The sequence below is a fragment of the Rhamphochromis longiceps genome, linkage group LG15, assembly GCF_057381845.1.
Source record: "Rhamphochromis longiceps isolate RC_006_pf linkage group LG15, R_longiceps_female_GT1.1, whole genome shotgun sequence".
Lineage (NCBI taxonomy): Eukaryota > Metazoa > Chordata > Actinopteri > Cichliformes > Cichlidae > Rhamphochromis > Rhamphochromis longiceps.
In genome coordinates, this window is record NC_140571.1 from 44042339 (window position 1) to 44063236 (window position 20898).

The 20898-nt window shown below is 42.0% G+C and overlaps 2 protein-coding genes across 1 annotated transcript in view; one reads left to right on the plus strand and one right to left on the minus strand.

Annotated features, from left to right (window-relative positions):
- Positions 1-20898, minus strand: part of LOC146653298 (uncharacterized) — a 286034-nt gene that overhangs the window by 92239 nt on the left and 172897 nt on the right.
- LOC146653300 (uncharacterized) overlaps positions 1-20898 on the plus strand; it is a 76092-nt gene that overhangs the window by 31564 nt on the left and 23630 nt on the right. The window contains exon 3 of the mRNA XM_085382628.1: positions 6784-7556. Coding sequence (XP_085238754.1) covers positions 6784-7556 — 773 coding nt within the window. The remainder of the gene's footprint in view (positions 1-6783; positions 7557-20898) is intronic.

The following is a 20898-nucleotide window of genomic DNA, read 5'->3' on the forward strand; positions in this document are numbered from 1 at the left end:
TTGTTATAATATCAATAATATTCATATGAATATGGGATACTGTTACATGTTTGCACAGACTTTTGTGGAATATGGAGACACTCCTGGCATTATATGAGCAAAGTGAGACTCATTTTTTAGGGTTGGTGGAGATGAGTGTGAAGATCCAAACAATCCCTGTCAGTGATGGAGAAGCTTTGATGGAAATATTTGGTAAAAAGTTCACCAGCATGAAGGAAATGAAGTTTCAAACTTTCCTTAGGAGGAGCCCAGCACGCCTGCTTAAAGAAAAGCGAGTGTGGCGATGTGGATGCTTGCAGCGACTGCTGTATAGAGGCCATCCTGCTACACATGAAACACATCAGAGTCATAATTGTTATTTTAGTCACGTGTTTGTTTATTATCCTTATTGTTTTATCTGGGACTGTTTGCAGACATCTCAGAGAGAGGAGACACCAGCATCTGAACAGAGACTCAAACCAGCAACCTGCAGCTCCCTGCTTGGCTGCTCCAGTTTTCTCCTCACTCATGTTGCCCACCAGTGATTTCTAGCTGCCCACCCACACAGCAGGCTAGAATATGCGCTGAGCCTCAGCACCCAATACTTGGACATGTTTTCTTTATTAAATAATGAACCAGACCCCAAAAGTAAACAGCTGTTATTGCTAGGCAACGGGAGCAGCCTTTGGCGATGCAGCACCTGACATTCCTGACCATGTGGGCGGAGCATGCATGAAATGGAATGTTCAGTAGAACTGTGCAACACAAGCACTTAGTTCCAGCATGTTTCATTGTATCCAGACACAGCTAGAGACACATCTACAGCAGCATCTCTGTGCAGGACAAACGACAGTTGACAAAGAAACATCGAAAACTTCACTTCACTCCTCTACAAAACGTTGGCTCCTTTGTTTAAAAGGCCAAAATGAATCAGGGGAGAACGAGAAGAGGATCGGCGAGTGCTTCACCTCACAATTCAGTACAGCTGATTAACCTGCAAGAAGAACTTCAAATGATACAGGCTGAAAATATCAAATTAAAAGAAGAGGCAGAAAAATCAAGAGGAGAAGCTAAAGATTCAAAGTTTGAAACTGATGTAGTATTGCAGGAATTACTGCATGTGGGTCTCAAACTTAAAGGAGAGAAAATGGGAAAACAACAGGCAGAAAAGGAGAATGAAAAGATGAAGAAAGAACTGTTGGAAGCTCAAAAAGCATTGGAGGAAGAGAAAAGCACAGCACAAGAAGCCAACAGTAAATATCAAACTGCAAAGAAGGAGGCAGGAAATGTGATGCAGGAATTACAGGAGGTGCAGGAAGCTTTTGGAGAGGGAAAAAAGAAAATGCAGTTGGCAACTCAAGAAGCTGCAAATGTAACGGCTGAAGCTGAAACACTAAGGAAGGAATTACTGCATGTAAAGCAACAACTTGAAGAGGAGAAAAAACGTAACCACGAGGCAGAAAATGAGATTGAAAATTTGAAGAAAGAATTGTTGGAAGCTCAAAAAGTGTTGGAGGAAGAGAAAATGAAAATAGAGGAAGCAAAGAAAGAAATGGAAGATACAAAGAGTCACACTGAAAACATGAAGAAGGAACTGATGAAAGTGCAAGAAGAACTTGCAGAAGAGAAAATTGAGGTGAAGGTATTGAAGAAAGAAATGACGGTGACCAAGAAAGACTGCAAAGACGCACTGAAAGAAATGCGAAAGCACAAAAAGGAAGCTAAAGAGCTCCTCAAACACAAAGGGAAACTGGCCAAACAGCAGCTGAAAGAAAAATTTAAAGATGCCGAGGAGCAGCTCAACAAGACCTTAAACGAACTGAAGGCAAAAGAAAAAGAAAAGCAAGCCGAGGACAGGAGGGGATTCTGGAGCAGACTGCTGAGAAAGAACTGACCCAGCAGCATCAATAGTTTCTTCCTCCTTCCCCCTCTCTCCACCTTTCTTTCACCCCATCCTTCTTCTTGGGACGTTTGCTTGTTTTTTAAAAACTGAAATGCACAAATAAAATTGCCATAACTTTACATGTTGCCTGCTTCTTTTCTTGTGTGTCTGTGGATGTAAAACAGTAACACACTTTCTGCTCTGTGTCTTTAATTGTAAATAAATGCAATATGTTTTCATTTTAAAATGCAGTGCAAAAAACTTCTGCTCTGAATCTTTTTTTTAGCAAAAAGCTTTTTTTTGCCTGTTGTGGAAGTTTTCCATTTAAATAAAGCCTGCAGACGAGCGGTGAGCGGTAGCTAACATTCTTTGATCAAACACACAAAGAACAGACAACCAAGCTTGATGAAGTCCCTGCATGACCGCGGGACAGACGGTCAGCAGAGTCTGAGCCCAGCATGGCTCTCAGTTAAATATCTCCAGGAACAAAAGGCTGTACACAGCTGTTTCACACCTTAAGGTTCACACTCCCTTGCTGCCTCCCAGAGTCCTCAAAGAGACAAAAGACTCTTCCTGTGGAGTTGTCTGCTTCCCCCAACTTCCTTACTAGACCCCCACCATTTGTCTTACTGTATGAGTGTGAGACATGTTAAAATCCAGTGGCACCAAGGCATCATACAATAAAATAATGTGATTAATACATAAGTAAAAGAAATTCCTATACATGCCCCTTCCTGATTTCTTATGTTTTAACATGTTTGTTACACTTACATGTTTCCAATTTCAAATGTTAACACAGATGTTCAGAGTAAATACAGATTGTAGTTTTTCAAATGATGATTTCATTTAGTTTGGGGAAACAGCTCCAACTTTACCTCATGTAGAAAAAGTCATTTCCTTCTAAACCTAATAAGTGGTTTTGTCATCTAGCAAGAACTGCAATCAAGCATTTGCAATAACTAATAAAAAAAAGCACTTGTGACAATTGTGTTGGTGACAGCTTTTGTTATAATATCAATAATATTCATATGAATATGGGATACTGTTACATGTTTGCACAGACTTTTGTGGAATATGGAGACACTCCTGGCATTATATGAGCAAAGTGAGACTCATTTTTTAGGGTTGGTGGAGATGAGTGTGAAGATCCAAACAATCCCTGTCAGTGATGGAGAAGCTTTGATGGAAATATTTGGTAAAAAGTTCACCAGCATGAAGGAAATGAAGTTTCAAACTTTCCTTAGGAGGAGCCCAGCACGCCTGCTTAAAGAAAAGTGAGTGTGGCGATGTGGATGCTTGCAGCGACTGCTGTATAGAGGCCATCCTGCTACACATGAAACACATCAGAGTCATAATTGTTATTTTAGTCACGTGTTTGTTTGCTATATAAATAAAGTTTTGGTTAGATGAGTCAGGCAATTTGTTTTTGTCTTACATCCCTTTCTAATACATTTTAAGGACAGAGAATATAACTGTCAAAATAATTAGAATTAATGTTACAGTAAAAAATATGTAATCATTGATGAACACAGATCACAGCTGCTTGAAATGAACTGATCCTCTGGATCTCTCTGCTCAGTGATGCAGCAAGAAAAACAGGATGAAGACAAGGCAGACATGATTCCAATAAAAATGGTAATGTTGTCAGACTGTTATTATGTTATACATGGGTGACAGCAGTGTTGGTTTGTGTGTTTGCAATTTAGGAACCAATTTACCTGCAATTACACCTGTCTACTACTCGAAGGTTATTGGCTTGTCTGGTCAGGACGCTCCAACGGCTGATTTAGACTTCCGCTGTAGAGCCTTCGATGCGGCCAATGCTATTACCAGCACTGATGGTTGTGTGCAGTGCATTATGGGCTAATAATCTTGTGCCTGAGTCCAAGTGTTTTATATGTAGCGCCAGCCACAACAGAAGCAAATAAAATGCTGAAAAACATTTTCTTCTTCTTTGTAAATCTGCTTACATCCATCTGATGGTTTTGGCAATCCTCCATGAATTTGCTGACATCTGTGATTCCTTATATTGAGGATATGTTTATTATTAAAAATCTTGGCCAAAATTGAGTAATATAAAAATCAAAAATCATTTAATATTGTTTATATAATTTTTAGACTGTACTGGTAATCTCAGGGTACTTTAAATGTACTGTAACACTCTGCTTTAGCTAACTGTAGTACTGGTAAGCTAGCTTGGTTAGCAAGTTATAAACTTTGGGAAAAGCCAGAATGGATGAACTGGAAAAACTAGAAAGCTGACACATAAAATACAGCTGTGATGGATGGATCGAAAACTAACCTCTATGCAAACTATCGAGATCACAACTGTTTTGTACGAGGTTGTAATTATGTTTATGTATTTTTATCCATTCACTTCCACTTATCAGGGGCGCTGGAGCCTATCCCAGCTGTCATAGGGCGAGAGGCGGGGTACACCCTGGACAGGTCGCCAGTCTGTCGCCGGGACAGACAGCCATTTGCGCTCACATTCACACCTATGGGCAATTTGGATTGATCAATTAACCTATCCCCACTAACTGCATGTCTTTGGATAGTGGGAGGAAGCCGGAGTACCCAGGGAGATCCCACACTAACACGGGGAGAACATGCTCCACACAGAAAGACCCCGGCCTGATGGTAGAACTCAGGACCTTCGTGCTGTGCGGCAACAGTGCAAACCACCGTGCCACCGTGCTGCCGTGCTATTTATTTTCAGTCATGCTAAAATCTTCAACATTTTTTGGCACTTCTCCCAATTTTAATGGACTGTAGAGAGGTTTTAATTCAATTCAGTTTTATTTATTTAGTGCCAAATCTCAACAGCTTGCTTTAGAAAGTAATGTGAAATTACAATAATAGGTGGACACAAAAGCATTTTGTAAAGTGAGTGGACAGACCTCCATTATAACGGTAAACACACATACACAATGGGAAGTAGTGCAGTGCAGCCTGTGACAGGAGCTCCTCCTAGCAGTGAGGAACAGTGCTGCACACACAACAAGATGTGTGAGGGAAAGAGAAATATCTATAGTCACCAAAGGGCTAAGATTACAGAAGCAAGCACTTTCCACTCTAACCAAACCGCAGGGTCCAGTGTCACAGACGACAAGACTCAGCATCAATATGGATGAAGAGGAGAGCTGTTGTGGCGCTGGAGCTGGAGCGAGGCCACCCGGTCACTGCAGCAGCAGCAGTCACAAACTTTCCTCGGTAGCCACCAGTGCAGCCAAATCAATCCACTCAGTTGAATACAAGGACTGTGTGTGTGTGTGTGTGTGTGTGTGTGTGTGTGTGTGTGTGTGTGTGTGTGTGTGTGTGTGTGTGTGTGTGTGTGTGTGTGTGTGTGTGAGCTCCAGCTGGTCGATTTGTGATGTAGAGAGTGAGACTTTCAAACAATGACAGTTATTAGCCCAGCTGACTAGCAGGGTAATGACTTCAACATCGGTTGGCTAATCTGGAAAGTGAATGCAATCAATCAGAACTTCAATAAACTCGATTTTTCACCTGTTCCTTTTTACATTAATGTGACGACAGCACCATACCCCTTCATGGTACCAGGGAGTTTTGTTCCTCAGGTAGAATGCTGGGTAAGCAGTTGCAATATTGACATATTAATAAAAATGTGAAGATTTCTACCAGCTGAATACAGCAGCGAGGAATGTATGTGTATATCTGTAAACCTTCAACCTCATTACAGACTTGACTCCTTTGCAGTCTGTGTCTGCGACCTTCCTGTTTCTCTCCATTTATTTCATGTACCACTGCCTCAGAAGTGACTACAGTCTGTAGGACATGGAGCTTCTCTGGTTACTGGCTGCAGCAGTTCATACTCAAGCTTCTTCCTGAATCTGGCCTCAGAGTCACGGTGCTTTAATATTCCACAGCTGGAGTTCAAGAACACACTGCAGGTCAGCTACAAGCAGCTTTTAAACGAAGTAATGTTAATAAAGACGTGTGGCTTACTTATTAAACAATGCTTCTTTATTATTGTGGCTTTTATTTTAATATTAATGAGTGTTCAGCTAGAGAGACTCAGTTTTAGAAAAAGATCGACTGTAAAAACTGTGAGAGGATAAATTGTTCTCAGCACACAGGCTGAAGATGGACACATTTTGGAAATAATGTACCAGGAGTACATATGGGACTGTTCCAGTTATCACTTTGAAGTGTTTCTCTTCACTTTCAACTTTTCTGTTGTACATGTGTCAAGAAATGCTGTCTCACTTCTTATTAGTACAGACGTGATGCTCACTACACCCATGAATCTTCTCTGTGTTTAGGGTTAGGGTATAGAATAGAGTTACAGTACATTGAAACCAAGCACACCATAGTTTTTCTTGTGACCAATAAGTTTGATGTGTCACATGACCCTCTTCCTATTGAAAAAACAAAAGTTGTATCCAAGATGGCCGACTTCTAAATGGCCACCATGGTCACCACCCATCTTGAGGAGTTTGCCCCTCACATATACTAATGTGCCACAAACAGGACTTTAATATCACCAACCATTCCCATGTTATTACGGTGTATCCATATAAATGGCCCACCCTGTACTATTATTATTATTATTATTATTATTATTATTATTATTATGATTATGATTGACAGTTTTCCGAAACACCATGTGCCACAGAAACTGTCTCTGCTCTCATACCACCAATAATAAGGAATTATAAGGATAAAATTAACAAAGAAAGCACGGGGGTCACGTGACGTCAATGGCGGAGTAGCTGTGTTTCTCGCCCGCTCCCGCAGCTTGGCATTTGTATAGGCCTTTATATGTCTTATTTGGTTAAAGTCTCTGTTTATTTCGACTTTTAAACTTCGTACGATGCCAAGCACCCAGAAGAAGCTCAACCTTGGGTCGAAACCGGGCAAATCCGGAGGAAATCACCCTCCGCTCAGCGATCATGCTGTAGCGGTTATGGCGGAGGCCCAGTCGCTCCCACTTCTCGACCGAATGGACGTCGACAAATTGGTGGAGAGGATATCGGCGGAGGTGCTGAGGGCGGTGGGAAGAAGATTGATCCAGTTCTGAAAAGACTGGAAACATGCGCAGCTAACATTTCTGCATTGGATGTTAAAATGAAGGAGGCAGAGGCACGTATATCAACGCAGGAAGATGTTACAGCGGGATATGGCGCCAAGATTTCTGAAGTGGAGCTTAAGCTGGAGGCCGCTTTGGATAAGATTGATGACTTGGAGAACAGGAGCCGACGGTGTAACATACGTGTTATTGGGCTACCAGAAGGCAGTGAAGGTACCAACCCTGTGTCTTTTTTCAAAACGTGGTTACCGGAGTTGGTGGCTGTGAGTTTCAAGGGCGGCGCTGTTAAAATCGATCGCTGCCACCGGGTGCTTGCACGCCTCCCTTCCAGTGCCCAGCGACCCCGCGCGGTCATCATAAAGCTCCACAACTTCCAGGATAAAGCACGGATCATGCAAGCGGCTAGGAGGAAGCAGTCCTTATTTCATAATGGCATTCCTATTATGATATTCGAGGACTTCTCCGCCGCTGTTCTGAAGAAACGCCAGGGATTCTACCACGTCAAACAACGCCTTAGGGAGATGGGTGTCCCCTTCGCTATGATGTACCCGGCTGTCCTTAGGATCAAGATCAATGGCCAGGGGCGGGGCCGCGCTCATCCTCGGTGGCTCCAGTGGACTGTTGATCTGTGCTCCTGTCCCATACGTGAGGCATTCGCCAATCCCTCGTCTCCTCCTCCTCCTTTTTTTTTTTTTTTTTTTTTTCTTTTCCTTCCCTGTTTATTATTATTGTTATTTTTTCTGTTTGGTTTCTTTTTTTCTTTTCGGGTCTGCGCGGAGATAATAACCCCATACACATAGACTATTTTATTTAGCCATTTATAATCCGAATCCTTGTTTTAGCTGCGGGCGGGCAACTGTTTTACGTTACTGATTGAGAAAAGACTCGTACTCTGGTCCAGCATCGTTCTATGTCCAAGTTGGAAAGTTTGCTTGCGCCCCCTGCTGGGCATTGGAGACCTTTGTCTGACCTCCATACTCACTGGTTTCTTGACGGTCCTGTTTCTTGTAAATAGTTTTCTGTTAATTGTTAGCAGAGCAGGACGTTTGTTTTTCTATGTGTATTTTACTTGCCACTGGTGTTGTAGAGCAGTGTTTGGGAGCCCTACATATCAGCTATGCTTTGGTCACCTGAGCGTGGTTCCATGCTTATTTAAAATGTTGTATGATAAGTGATAATTCAATGTTAAATGTTTGTTCCTGGAATGTAGGAGGTATACATAACCCTATTAAACGGAAAAAAATATTGAGCTTTCTTAAGAGGGAGAATGTACATGTTGCCTTGTTGCAAGAAACTCACCTGTCTCCTCGGGAGCATCTAAAACTGAAACGTGATTGGGTCGGTCAAGTTTTTAGTTCTTCCTTTACGAGTAAGAGCCGCGGTGCAGCTATTTTAATACATAAACACCTACCGCTGACAGTTGACCAAACAATTTGTGATAAGTCTGGTAGATATGTTTCCTTAAAAGGCACCCTAGGTGGTCAGGCGGTGTCATTTCTGAATATTTACTTTCCGCCAGTACAGTCTAGCGACTTTATTGCTCATATTTTCTCTTCCTTTTCTGATTGGGTTTGTGATAATTCTGTGATAGCCGGTGATTTTAACTGTTATTTTTCTACAACTAAGGACAGATCCCCTCCTAAACAAATTCAAATGTCTACAAGGGCCAAAGCACTTTTAGATACTTGTAACGAACTTGATCTGGTTGATACCTGGCGGACTCTTCATCCTAACGATAAAGAATTTACTTTTTTTTCCGGTGTTCATAGAACAAGTAGTAGGATCGATCTCGTTTTCACCCCCAAACGATCACTGGGAAACATTTTGAGATGTACAATAGGCGATATTATTATATCAGATCATGCGCCGGTTTTTGTTCAGCTAAGCGATCTAAATCCTGTCCCTCGGTCTCATACCTGGAGATTTGACAATTTTTTGATTCACGACCCAAGGTTCGAAACATTTTTAAATGATCAGCTTGAACATTTTTTAAAGGTCAATGCAACCCCTGAAGTTTCTCCAGGCCTGCTTTGGGACACCCTGAAGGCTTACACCCGTGGACTGATTATATCATATTCAGCAGGCCTGAAGCGGAAAAATCAGATGGAACAACGGAAATTAGAACTGGAATTGCACAAACTGCAGGCTAAACATAATGAATCACCTTCAGAGCAATTAAGGAATGAAATTCAGGTGGTTAAAACAGCTTTGGAGGCACTATTAACAAGAAAGGCTGAGAAATCTCTTTTCTTCATGAGGCAGAGGTTGTATGAGTTTGCTAATAAACCTAACCGCTATCTGGCCAATCTTCTTCATAATAAGGGTGCTGGTTGTAATATCCCATGTGTTAGAGACTCATCTGGTTTACCTAAATATGACAATTTAATTATTAATGATACTTTTAAAACTTTTTACAAGCAGTTATATACCTCCCAGTTTAAATCAACATTGGAACAAGGTATGCATCACTTCTTCTTAGGACTAAATTTACCTAAAGTTACTGAAATCCAAAGGGATGATTTATGTAAACCTATAACGCAAAGTGAAATTTTGAAAGTTATTCAGATGCTTCCAAATAACAAAGCCCCGGGTCCAGACGGGTTCACGGGGGAATTCTTTAAGAAATTTAGTAAGATTCTGACTTCCCCACTGTATAAGATGCTTCTGTCCTCTTTTGAGGCAGGCACTCTCCCCCCCTCCTTAATGGAGGCTAATATTTCGCTAATTCTGAAGAAGGGGAAACCTCCTGAAGAATGCGCCTCCTATAGGCCTATATCTGTTTTAAATCTTGATTTGAAGATACTTGCTAAAGTCCTGGCTGTACGTCTTGAGCCAATACTACCTTCGATCGTTGAGAATGATCAAACTGGTTTTATACGGGGGCGGTATTCCACACATAGCGTGAGGCGCCTACTTAACATTATTCAGCACTCATCTTTGTTCAACCCTGAGGCTCTAGTCATCTCACTTGATGCTGAAAAGGCCTTTGACCGTCTGGAATGGCCGTTTCTTCTTTTCACACTTCAAGAATTTGGTTTAGATGACAACTTCGTTAAATGGATTCAGATCCTTTATACTTCCCCTCTTTCGGCAGTGATTACCAATGGTTATAGGTCGGACAATTTCAGTATTGAACGTGGCAGTCGGCAGGGCTGTCCGCTGAGCCCTTTGTTATTCGCCCTGGCTATGGAACCCCTTGCCACAGCCATTAGGAAGGATGCTGCTATTGAAGGACTCTGTTTGAACAATTCTCAACATAAGATTTCACTTTATGCAGATGACGTCTTAATTTTTCTAAATTCTCCTGCTCACTCAATTCCTAGATTAGTTGCGTTAATTTCCCAATACAGCTCCTTCTCAGGCTACAAGATCAATTTTTCTAAAAGTGAGGCTATGCCCCTCTCTGTTCTAAATGAGGTTGATCCAAACATTTCTCAGCCTTTTCGTTGGTCTCCCTCCGGTTTCACTTATTTAGGGGTAAAGATTTCACCGAATCTAAAAGAAATGTATAGTCTGAACTACACCCCTTTAATTCAGACCATCAATCGCGATTTGGGTAGGTGGTGCAGCCTCCCTCTGTCTCTCTTAGGTCGTATTCATCTGGTCAAGATGAATATCCTCCCTCGCCTCTTGTATTTATTCCAGATGTTACCGCTTGCTCTGTCCAAAAAGGTTTTGTCAAAATTAAATGGTTCAATTATTTCTTTTATATGGCGTAAGAAAAGACCTAGGCTGAGATACAGTTTTCTGTGTTTGCCTGTTCAGAAAGGTGGTCTTGCCGCTCCCTCCTTCCCACAATACCTCTTGGCTGCACAGTTTAAATTTCTTACAGAATGGTTTATGGACGATCCGGATTCCATTTACCTCAGCGCTGAGTCCACTTCTTTAAAGGGCATTCCGTTGCGGAACCTGCTATATATTTCCTCAGGTAAAGCCACAGTTCTAACACAAGATAATATGGTGCTAAAGAATATGCTCGTTATTTGGCGCAAAGTCAGGCGCCTGGAAGGATATTATAATTGTTTCTCCCTTCTTACTCCTATTCATGAAAACCCTGACTTCTTACCTGGTCTTCGGGCTGGTTTTGAGGACTGGTCTCAAAAAGGGATTAATACAGTGGGTGATCTTGTTCATGAGAACTCTCTTCTTACTTTTAATCAACTGAAAAGCAAGTTTGGTCTGACCAATAAGGATTTTTTGAAGTACTTTCAGGTAAAGCACTATATTACTTCTAAATTGAAGGATTTGAATGGAGGGTTTGGTCTTTCTCCTATAGAATCACTCATGGTAAAAACTACCCAACTAAAATGTATCACTAAAAAGATTTATAACATTCTCTCTGATCTTAGAATGGATGACTCTAACAAAATCAAGGGCCAATGGGAATCAGACGTAGGCGCTATAGATGCTGAAGCTTGGGATGAGTTGTGTTGTCGTCCTTTTAAAGCCTTGGCATCTAATTCTATTTGGGAAAGGCAGTTTAAACTTATAAATAGGCTTTATATTACACCCGAGAAGAGACACATAATGTTTCCAGCTTTGCCTAATCTCTGTAACAAATGTCAGTCTGCTGTTGGTTCCTTTTTTCATTGTCTGTGGAGCTGCCCTGTTATTCTACAGTTTTGGAGATCACTCATAGACAAGCTATGTACTATATTTAATTGCCGACTGCATCTGTGTCCAAGGACTTGCCTGTTAGGACTGAACGATGAGCTACCTGCCGGCTTTCGCAGCAAAGATCTCCTTCACATACTGCTACACTACGCTCGAAAGTGCATTATGGTACTGTGGATTTCTGATAAGGCCCCATCTGTCAACCAGTGGCTACAGTCTGTGATATGTATCATGCCAATGGAAGCCTTCTCTACAGCACTTAAGGACAAACCTTTCCTTTTCTATCGCATATGGGACCCTTTTTTGGCCCACTTGAACACTCCTTCTGCTCAGAGGTTGAAATCGGGCTTACGGGATTTAGCCTGGCAACAAAGGGACGATTGTTAACCTTTTTCATTGTTTATGAATATTGCTGTTGGCTTTCTCTTTCTGCCTCCCACGTCCTGCTATACATGTAGATGCATCTTTGTCCTGTGTGTGTATATGCTGGTGACTGCTGTTTCCCTGCTTTGCAATTAAAAGTTCAAAAAAAAACAAAACAAAAAAAACAAAACAAAAAAACAAAACAAAGAAAGCACAATGTAGCATCCTCAGCTGCCCCAAAGACTGAAGCAGTTAAATGTGGATTAATGAAAACTGTGTCTCTCCTCAGAGTCCCTGTTAGTAGCTCATTTAATAATTGATCAACAAATTGATTTGGTGTGCCTTACAGAGACCTGGTTTAAACAGGATGAATATGTTAGTTTAAATGAATTAATACCCACGAGTCAAACTAACTGAGCTCTGATCAAATTGATGCCTCCGGGCTGTTTACAGAGTTTGAAATCCTGACAGTTGTATTGTTGGAGTCAAATTGTTAAATGTTGTAATTGTGTTACTTAAATTTGTAAGTCTTGGTTCAAACTATAGGATCAAAGACATTCTTCTGTTCCTGTTGACCTCCCCAGCCTGTGTTTTATTATAGGCACATCCTATGTGAGGGTTCTGTTTTCTTGCTTAGTAAACTTCCTGCCTTTATGACCCTTTTGTGGGCAGGAGATCACACAAACGCACCCCTATACACAAACACACACTCACACACACACACACACGTGCTTACACGTGCACACACATATAGGGGGGTTTTATAATGGGTGGTGCTTGTGTGTACTGTACCTGTTTTCAATAAAAGGCAGCAAGCGTAAGCTGGTTCTTCGAAGTGGTCCGACCGAGGGCAGAAGGGCTGCTCTCAGATCCTTGCGCAAGTAAAAAAGCTGGTTGTCTTGGTTGTCTTGCTTCGTTAACGGGAATACGTTCCTAAACCAGCGGGGCCTATGGAAGCGCAGACCCAACAGTATTGTTAAAGACACAAACATTTAAATGGAATCAGCATAGAAATGATATGAAATGTGACCCCAGTAAAAGACTGAATAAAGGAATAATGTAGAAAGAAAATATGAATGGACCCAGGACTGAACCTTGCGGAACACCCCAGCTTAGGGAAGCAAGGTGAGAATATGCTCCCTCTAACAGAGAAACTCCTCTCAGATACTTGAGGAAAAGTTTAACCTTTCAAACATATTCCAGTATTGTAATTTTACATGATCTTAATTTATCTTTCATTAAAAATATCATCACTTGTAGTCTGTTTTCTTAGCACTATCCCATGGATGCTGCAAAATCTGAATCTGTTCCTTGGTTTTTTCCCATATTGCAGTGAATGTTTCTTCACACTCATATATCAACTTTTATTCACAAACTTTTTTAACTTGAGCCACCATGAGTGCTTAAAAAACCCAAAACAAAACCCATCACTCCAGTGGAAACAACATTTTTAAATTTTTTATTAGTTATTTCTTCTTGTCATTGTCGTATCTTATCTTTTTCTGTTCTTATTTTATCTTATTATTCAAGCTGTTTTGGTAAATATATAGACAAATGTGTAAGAGTCATTTTAATGCTCAAAAAGGCACATGCTGCTACTAATAAACGTTTTTTGGCCCTTGTTGTGATATGGTCTACAGGAGTTCATGAAGAAAGATCCCAAAGATCTCACTCATGGCTCAGAGTTGTTAAAATGAAACCGTGCTGAAACAAAGGTACTAAAAAGCTGGTGTCCATAAGAGCAAGTCTGAAGATTATAAAAACAAAACACAAAAATACTTATGATCGTCTGGAGAACAAAAAGGCATATTACTACTTTCAGTCTCTATGCTGTAGTATTTCTCTCAGTTTTGAGGACAGGGGAAACAGTTTTCCTTTGACTGACTGTGCTATTTATATAAAGACAGGCATTCTTATCGATTAAAGTATAATAATTTCTAATAAAGAAGTTAAATCACTTAAGTTATAGTAAAATTACAGATTTACTGTAAACTATTTAAAAAATAATGAGTGAAATTACATAAGAACATTTACTTAGGAATTTGGCACAAGTTAATTGTACAGTTTATGCAGCTCTAAATGTAATGGTAACTGCTAAAACTGCAGAACAGCATATTCATGTGTACAGCTCTGCATACAGCACGACACAAGCAGGAGAATAGAGACAGTGGGGAGTTTACTGCTCGCATCAAGCACAGAGAGAAAGGAAAGTGGTTAACAATGAATGAGTTAGCCTTGATTAGTAGACATAACTGGGCAACTATCAGCCAAACAAGCAATAATAATAAATAATAACACATTATATTTGCCGCTGAGTATCTATCGTGCAGTATAAAGTATTTACCGCCAGTCAGCAGACTGGAACAGCAGACAGAGTTTCCTCCAAGCCGAGCTTTCCTTCACAGATTTCCTTGTTTCAACAGATGACATTCCCGAGGCCCCTGGCATATCTATAAAAAAAAGAAAGGTAAGTCCAATAAGTCACAAAAGCGGGTTTCTGTGCATCAACTGAAGGAAAGCTTCAGCCTTATGAAACCTGTGAGTGACAGCAAACTACACAAAGGTAATCAGCTATTAACTTCAGGTGTGTAGGCAAGGAACAGGGAAGGTGGGTGCCCCGGGAAGACTCCACCTTTGGAATGCACGACGGAGCAAAAGACAATAGATTAGAAAGTCGATTGGAGCAGGAGGACCGGGGAACATGAGGTCTCCGTTCTCCATCTAGGTCAGGTTGTCTGCTTTACTAACAGTTTTCAAACTTTAAACTAATAACTCACTTCTTCTCTTTTGTCATTATGTTTTTTCAAGTTATTTTTGTTGATTGTTGTGTAGCACTTTGGTCTGTGTCTGTGAAACACTGTGGGGAAGCAAGTCCTGTGCATATTCATTTTTTTATTACTTTTAAATTCTTAGTCTGTCATTATTGGCAGGTGTACATTGAAATATGACAGATTTGTGATGTCGACTACATCAAAGTACTTTAGATGACTGTTCTGTATGTGGAAATATGATGTATAGCTATGTCAGTGTAAATGTGAATCAGAAAAAGTACATGTGTTTGTAAATTCGTGTAGTTAAAGGCATAGCTACATGTAAAGCATATTTACATTCACAGGCAGCACTTCTTCTCTGTCTCCAACATGCAGGTGGAGCTGATGGTGCTGAGAGTCAGTTCGTTCATGTTTTCTGTGACTGTTGGCAGCTGACAATGTTCTGTTTATCATTATAATTAGTTTTGTTGTCATGCCACAGCCTCCTGTTATGCATCATGCCAATTGCTGAATAATACAGTGTACATGATACAGAGTCTCCACCTTCATCTCCACCATCTGTCTGTCTAGTTTTTAATGATCTCATGATGATGGAATTGGGCCAAACAGGAGAGTGTCTGCAGAGTGTGGCAATGATCATGTTCAGTGAATTTTAGGTGAAAAACAATCAGAAACTGCTTGAGTTATTATCACTGTTTATTATCTGTAATCACTGAATTATTCTGATACAGTTTGGCAGTAATACAATATTTTTTCTTTTTATATCCCTCCCTTCATGTTTTATTGTTTCAGCACTGCTTATATCCTGTTTTATTTTGGTAATTGCTTTTCCTTCTGTGTAGTCTTGTTCCCTTTTCCCCTCCTTCAGTGATCTCTTTTGCCAGTGTAATTAGCTCATCTGTGTCTCCTTATATTCTTGCATGTTTTTTGTGCACCTTTTGTTATTGAGCTGTGTTTCTTTCTGATGTCCAGTAAATTCCCAACACATCTCTTAGTAAAAACATCAGTCTGTTCCATACTCGCTCTACACTCTGTGTGAAGTCCAACTAGGGCTGCTGAAGAGTTTCTAAATTAAGTGGTAGGGTAAAAATACAACAGAGGTTTAAAGCCTGGCTTTTCTCTGACAGAAGTAGGACCTTACAGTCAGAATCTGTGGCAATTTAAAGCTGCATCCACATGTGTAACTAGGACCCAGGTTTTTGTGGCCCTACTGGAGCAGACACACATTCTCTTTCTCTCTCTTCCTCTTTCACACAGACACACACTGCAAGTGCCTAAATAACAGCATATAGCAGTAATCAGTAATATGAATCGCATCACATCAGCTTATTAATGGAAACTGCTCCAATCACAGGTTGGGGAATGAACACATTTATCTAAGCATATGCTATAAACACATACCATCGTCTTAAACTAGGCTAGCACAAGCCCAAGACAAGAAAGCTTTTGTAAAACAACACAAGACAACCATGATGACTGTAAGCATAGAAGAAAAGACAGAAGTCCATTAAGCACAGGTCCTTCCAGACTGATTGGCTTGGATCCCTGAACAGCACTCATTTACAGAATTCCTCATTCAACAATCGATTACAGTGGGCCAACTTCTAGATATCTCTCACACACATGTTACAATATAAGTGCATATTTTCAAGAAATATATGATAACAACATAGAATAGAATAGAATAGAATAGAATAGAATTGAGAATAGTTCTTTAGTGTCATCGTTACAAAAACCATAAAAGACAGTTTGGCATCTCTCCATGTGTGTGAAGTACACAATAGCATAAACATTTACACAATAACACAGACGAATTTACATTTACACAAGAAAGATATGTACAAGTTATACATACACCTGCATACATTCGGATACGCCCATGCATACATACACACACATATATTTACACATACACGCTTACATGTACACACATATATATATATACATATATATATATATATATATATATATATATATATATATATATATATATATATATATATATATATATATATATACATATATATATATATATAAAAAAAAAAATCCCCACTCGCCCCTGTGGGCGGTCAATCCTTCAAGCTCGGGTCCTCTACCAGAGGCCTGGGAGCTTGAGGGTCCTGCGCAGTATCTTAGCTGTTCCCAGGACTGCGCTCTTCTGGACAGAGATCTCCGATGTTGTTCCCGGGATCTGCTGGAGCCACTCGCCTAGCTTGGGAGTCACCGCACCTAGTGCTCCGATTACCACGGGGACCACCGTTACCTTCACCCTCCACATCCTCTCGAGCTCTTCTCTGAGCCCTTGGTATTTCTCCAGCTTCTCGTGTTCCTTCTTCCTGATATTGCTGTCATTCGGAACTGCTACATCGATCACTACGGCCGTCTTCTTCTGTTTGTCTACTACCACTATGTCCGGTTGGTTAGCCACCACCATTTTGTCCGTCTGTATCTGGAAGTCCCACAGGATCTTAGCTCGGTCATTCTCCACCACCCTTGGGGGCATCTCCCATTTTGACCTCGGGACTTCCAGGTTATACTCGGCACAGATGTTCCTGTACACTATGCCGGCCACTTGGTTATGGCGTTCCATGTATGCCTTGCCTGCTAGCATCTTGCACCCTGCTGTTATGTGCTGGATTGTCTCTGGGGCATCTTTACACAGCCTGCACCTGGGGTCTTGCCTGGTGTGATAGACCCCAGCCTCTATGGATCTTGTGCTCAGAGCTTGTTCTTGTGCTGCCATGATTAGTGCCTCTGTGCTGTCTTTCAGTCCAGCTTTGTCCAGCCACTGGTAGGATTTCTGGATATCAGCCACCTCCTCTATCTGCCGGTGGTACATACCGTGCAGGGGCCTGTCCTTCCATGATGGTTCCTCGTCTCCCTCCTCTTTCTTGGGTTTCTGCTGCCTGAGGTATTCACTGAGCACTCGGTCAGTTGGGACCATCTTCCCAATGTATTCTTGGATGTTCGTTGTCTCATCCTGGACTGTGGTGCTGACACTCACCAGTCCCCGGCCCCCTTCCTTCCGCTTAGCGTACAGCCTCAGGGTGCTGGACTTGGGGTGAAACCCTCCATGCATGGTAAGGAGCTTTCTTGTCTTTATGTCAGTGGCTTCTATCTCCTCCTTTGGCCAGCCTATTATCCCAGCAGGGTACCTGATCACGGGCAGGGCGTGCGTGTTGATGGCCCGGATCTTGTTCTTACCATTCAGCTGACTCCTCAGGACTTGCCTGACCCTCTGCAGGTACTTGGTGGTTGCAGCTTTTCTAGCGGCCTCTTCATGGTTCCCATTCGCCTGCGGGATCCCCAGGTACTTGTAACTGTCCTCTATGTCTGCAATGTTGCCTTCTGGTAGTTCAATCCCCTCAGTTCTGACTACCTTCCCTCTCTTTGTTACCATCCGACTACACTTCTCCAGTCCGAACGACATTCCAATGTCATTGCTGTATAGCCTGGTAGTGTGGATCAGTGAATCGATGTCTCGTTCACTCTTGGCATACAGCTTGATGTCATCCATGTACAGGAGGTGGCTGACAACTGCTCCGTTCCGTAGTCGGTATCCGTAGCCAGTCTTGTTAATGATCTCACTGAGGGGGTTCAGGCCTATGCAGAACAGCAGTGGGGACAGAGCATCTCCTTGGTAGATCCCGCACTTGATGGTGACTTGTGCTATGGGCTTGGAGTTGGCCTCTAGTGTTGTACGCCACATCCCCATTGAGTTCCTGATGAAGGCTCTTAGGGTCCCATTGATCTTGTACAATTCTAGGCATTCCAGTATCCAGCTGTGGGGCATTGAGTCATAGGCCTTCTTGTAATCAATCCAGGCAGTGCACAGGTTGGTCAGTCTGGTCTTGCAGTCTCGGCTGACTGTTCTGTCTACCAGTAGCTGGTGTTTTGCGCCTCTGGTATTCTTGCCAATCCCTTTCTGTGTCCCGCTCATGTATTGACCCATGTGCCTGTTCATCTTAGCCGATATGATGCCTGACAGGAGCTTCCATGTAGTACTGAGGCAGGTTATTGGTCGGTAGTTGGAGGGGACCGTTCCCTTCTTGGGGTCCTTGGGGTTCAGGACAGTCCGACCTTTGGTTAGCCATTCCGGGTGTCTCTCATCGACTAGCAGCTGGTTCATTTGTGCTGCCAGACGCTCGTGGAGTGCAGTCAGCTTCTTCAGCCAGTAGGCGTGAACCATGTCGGGCCCTGGTGCTGTCCAACTCTTCATACTGGAGACCCTTTCTTGGATATCTGCCACTGTGATGGTTACTGGACCCTGTTCAGGGAGGTCGCTGTGGTCTGCCCTCAGATCCACTAGCCACTGAGCATTGCCGTTATGGGTTGCGTCCTTCTCCCATAAACTAACTTCAGTGTTAGTGCTTCTCAAGGTCTGGGGTAAAGCCCAGAAGTAGCCATGAATTTCCACACAGCCAACATATATCAAACACTTAAGAGCTAAATTTACAACAGAGTGATAGAGCTTCATTCTCCATCTATGCAGTGTACTGCACTCTTCACTGTTGTAGGGCCATCAGCCCATTTAAAAAGTGTAAAACACACTGTTAGACCTCTGCCTCACCACCACATATTTCAAATTGAAGAGAACGGCAAACTCAACATCGAAGTTTACCGGAAGCCCACACACACGGACCAGTACCTCCTCTTTGACTCCCATCACCCTCTGGAACACAAACCTGGAGTAATCAGGACCCTACACCACCGGGCAGAACATGTTCCCTCTAAGCCTGAAGGGAAAAGAAGGAACACACACATGTAAAGGAAGCACTCAAAACGTGCAGCTATCCTAAATGGGCGTTCTTAAAGTCAGCAAAGAGGCACAGAAAAGAAGACCAGACACCAGCGAGGGAGGATAAGAAGGACAGACGCAACAACATTGTCATCCCCTATGTAGCCGGTGTATCAGAGAAACTCAGGAGAGTTTTCTCCAAGCATGACATCCCAGTGTATTTCAGACCCAGCAACACGCTCAGACAGAAACTGGTTCACCCGAAAGACAAAACTCCAAAACACAGACTTAACAATGTGGTGTTTGCTGTACAGTGCAGTGAGGAATGCCCAGACCTCTACATCGGAGAGACCAAACAGCCACTTCACAAGCGCATGGCACAACACAGAAGAGCCACATCTTCATGCAACCTAAAGAAGTCCAGACACTTTTCTTTCCAAGCTCCTTTACAACCCTTTACAGAAACAACGAAACAAACTACACCACCATCAGAACTTTATCTTTCTGATCTTGCGTTCAGTTGAGTCACTGACAAAACTGCTTGAATTATGTAATTTTACATACCTTTTTTGTTTGAGCACCTAAAAGGCAGAGGAAGATGCTAACCATCGCACAAAAAGTTGGACTTCTGGACATGCTAAAGAAAGGTAGAAGCTACCGTATTTTTGGATTATAAGGCCAGTGTTGGGACTAACGCGTTATTAAATAACGCGTTACAGTAACTACGTTATTATTGTGGTAACGAGCACGGTAACTAGTTATTATGCCAAAACCAGGAACGCGTTAGTCGTTACTAGGATTTAGAAAGGGTCGTTACTCGTTACTTCGTGTGGTGGCTATCGCGGAGCTTCCACAGATTCAGTAATATTAGCAAGTGGTGGAGGCCAGCAGTTGGAGGAGGGAAAGGGACACAGAAGGAAAAGAGACCCGAGGCGGCCGCCGGTCCAAGTGTGAACTGAACTTCAGGTAAGAAGTTATGACCTGCAGTCTCTCTGGGTCAGATATAAACCAAGTTTAGGTCGAGTTTATTTTCGCTATTCTGACTTTTTCCGTACTGCGTGCTAGCTAGCATGACGGAGTTTCTATACTGCTGGGTGGGTGCTATGTTACTGATGTTGAACTTTATTTTGTTCATAAGTTATTAGAGTTGCCAACCGTCCCGTCTGGTATTCAGAGAAAATATTACGCGTTTCTTATTGAGGTGAAAAGGAACAGTTTGTCCCGTAATTCAGCTACAATGAAAAAGGCACAAAGCTGGAGTTATTCTGTGTCTTTGCTGCACAGCTGCCTCTTCTTCTTTCATTCTCCCCCTCCCTCTCCTGTTTCTACTTCAATCATGAAAACTGATCAATGATCAGCTGATCGGCTCTCTTGTTTGTTTATCGCCCACTTTGCGCCAGAAAGAGGAAACCAGCGGATGTCGCGCTAAACAACAGCAGCATGTTTAAGCTTGATCAGCTGTTGTTAGAATGTTAGAATTTATTTAATATTAATTTCTAGT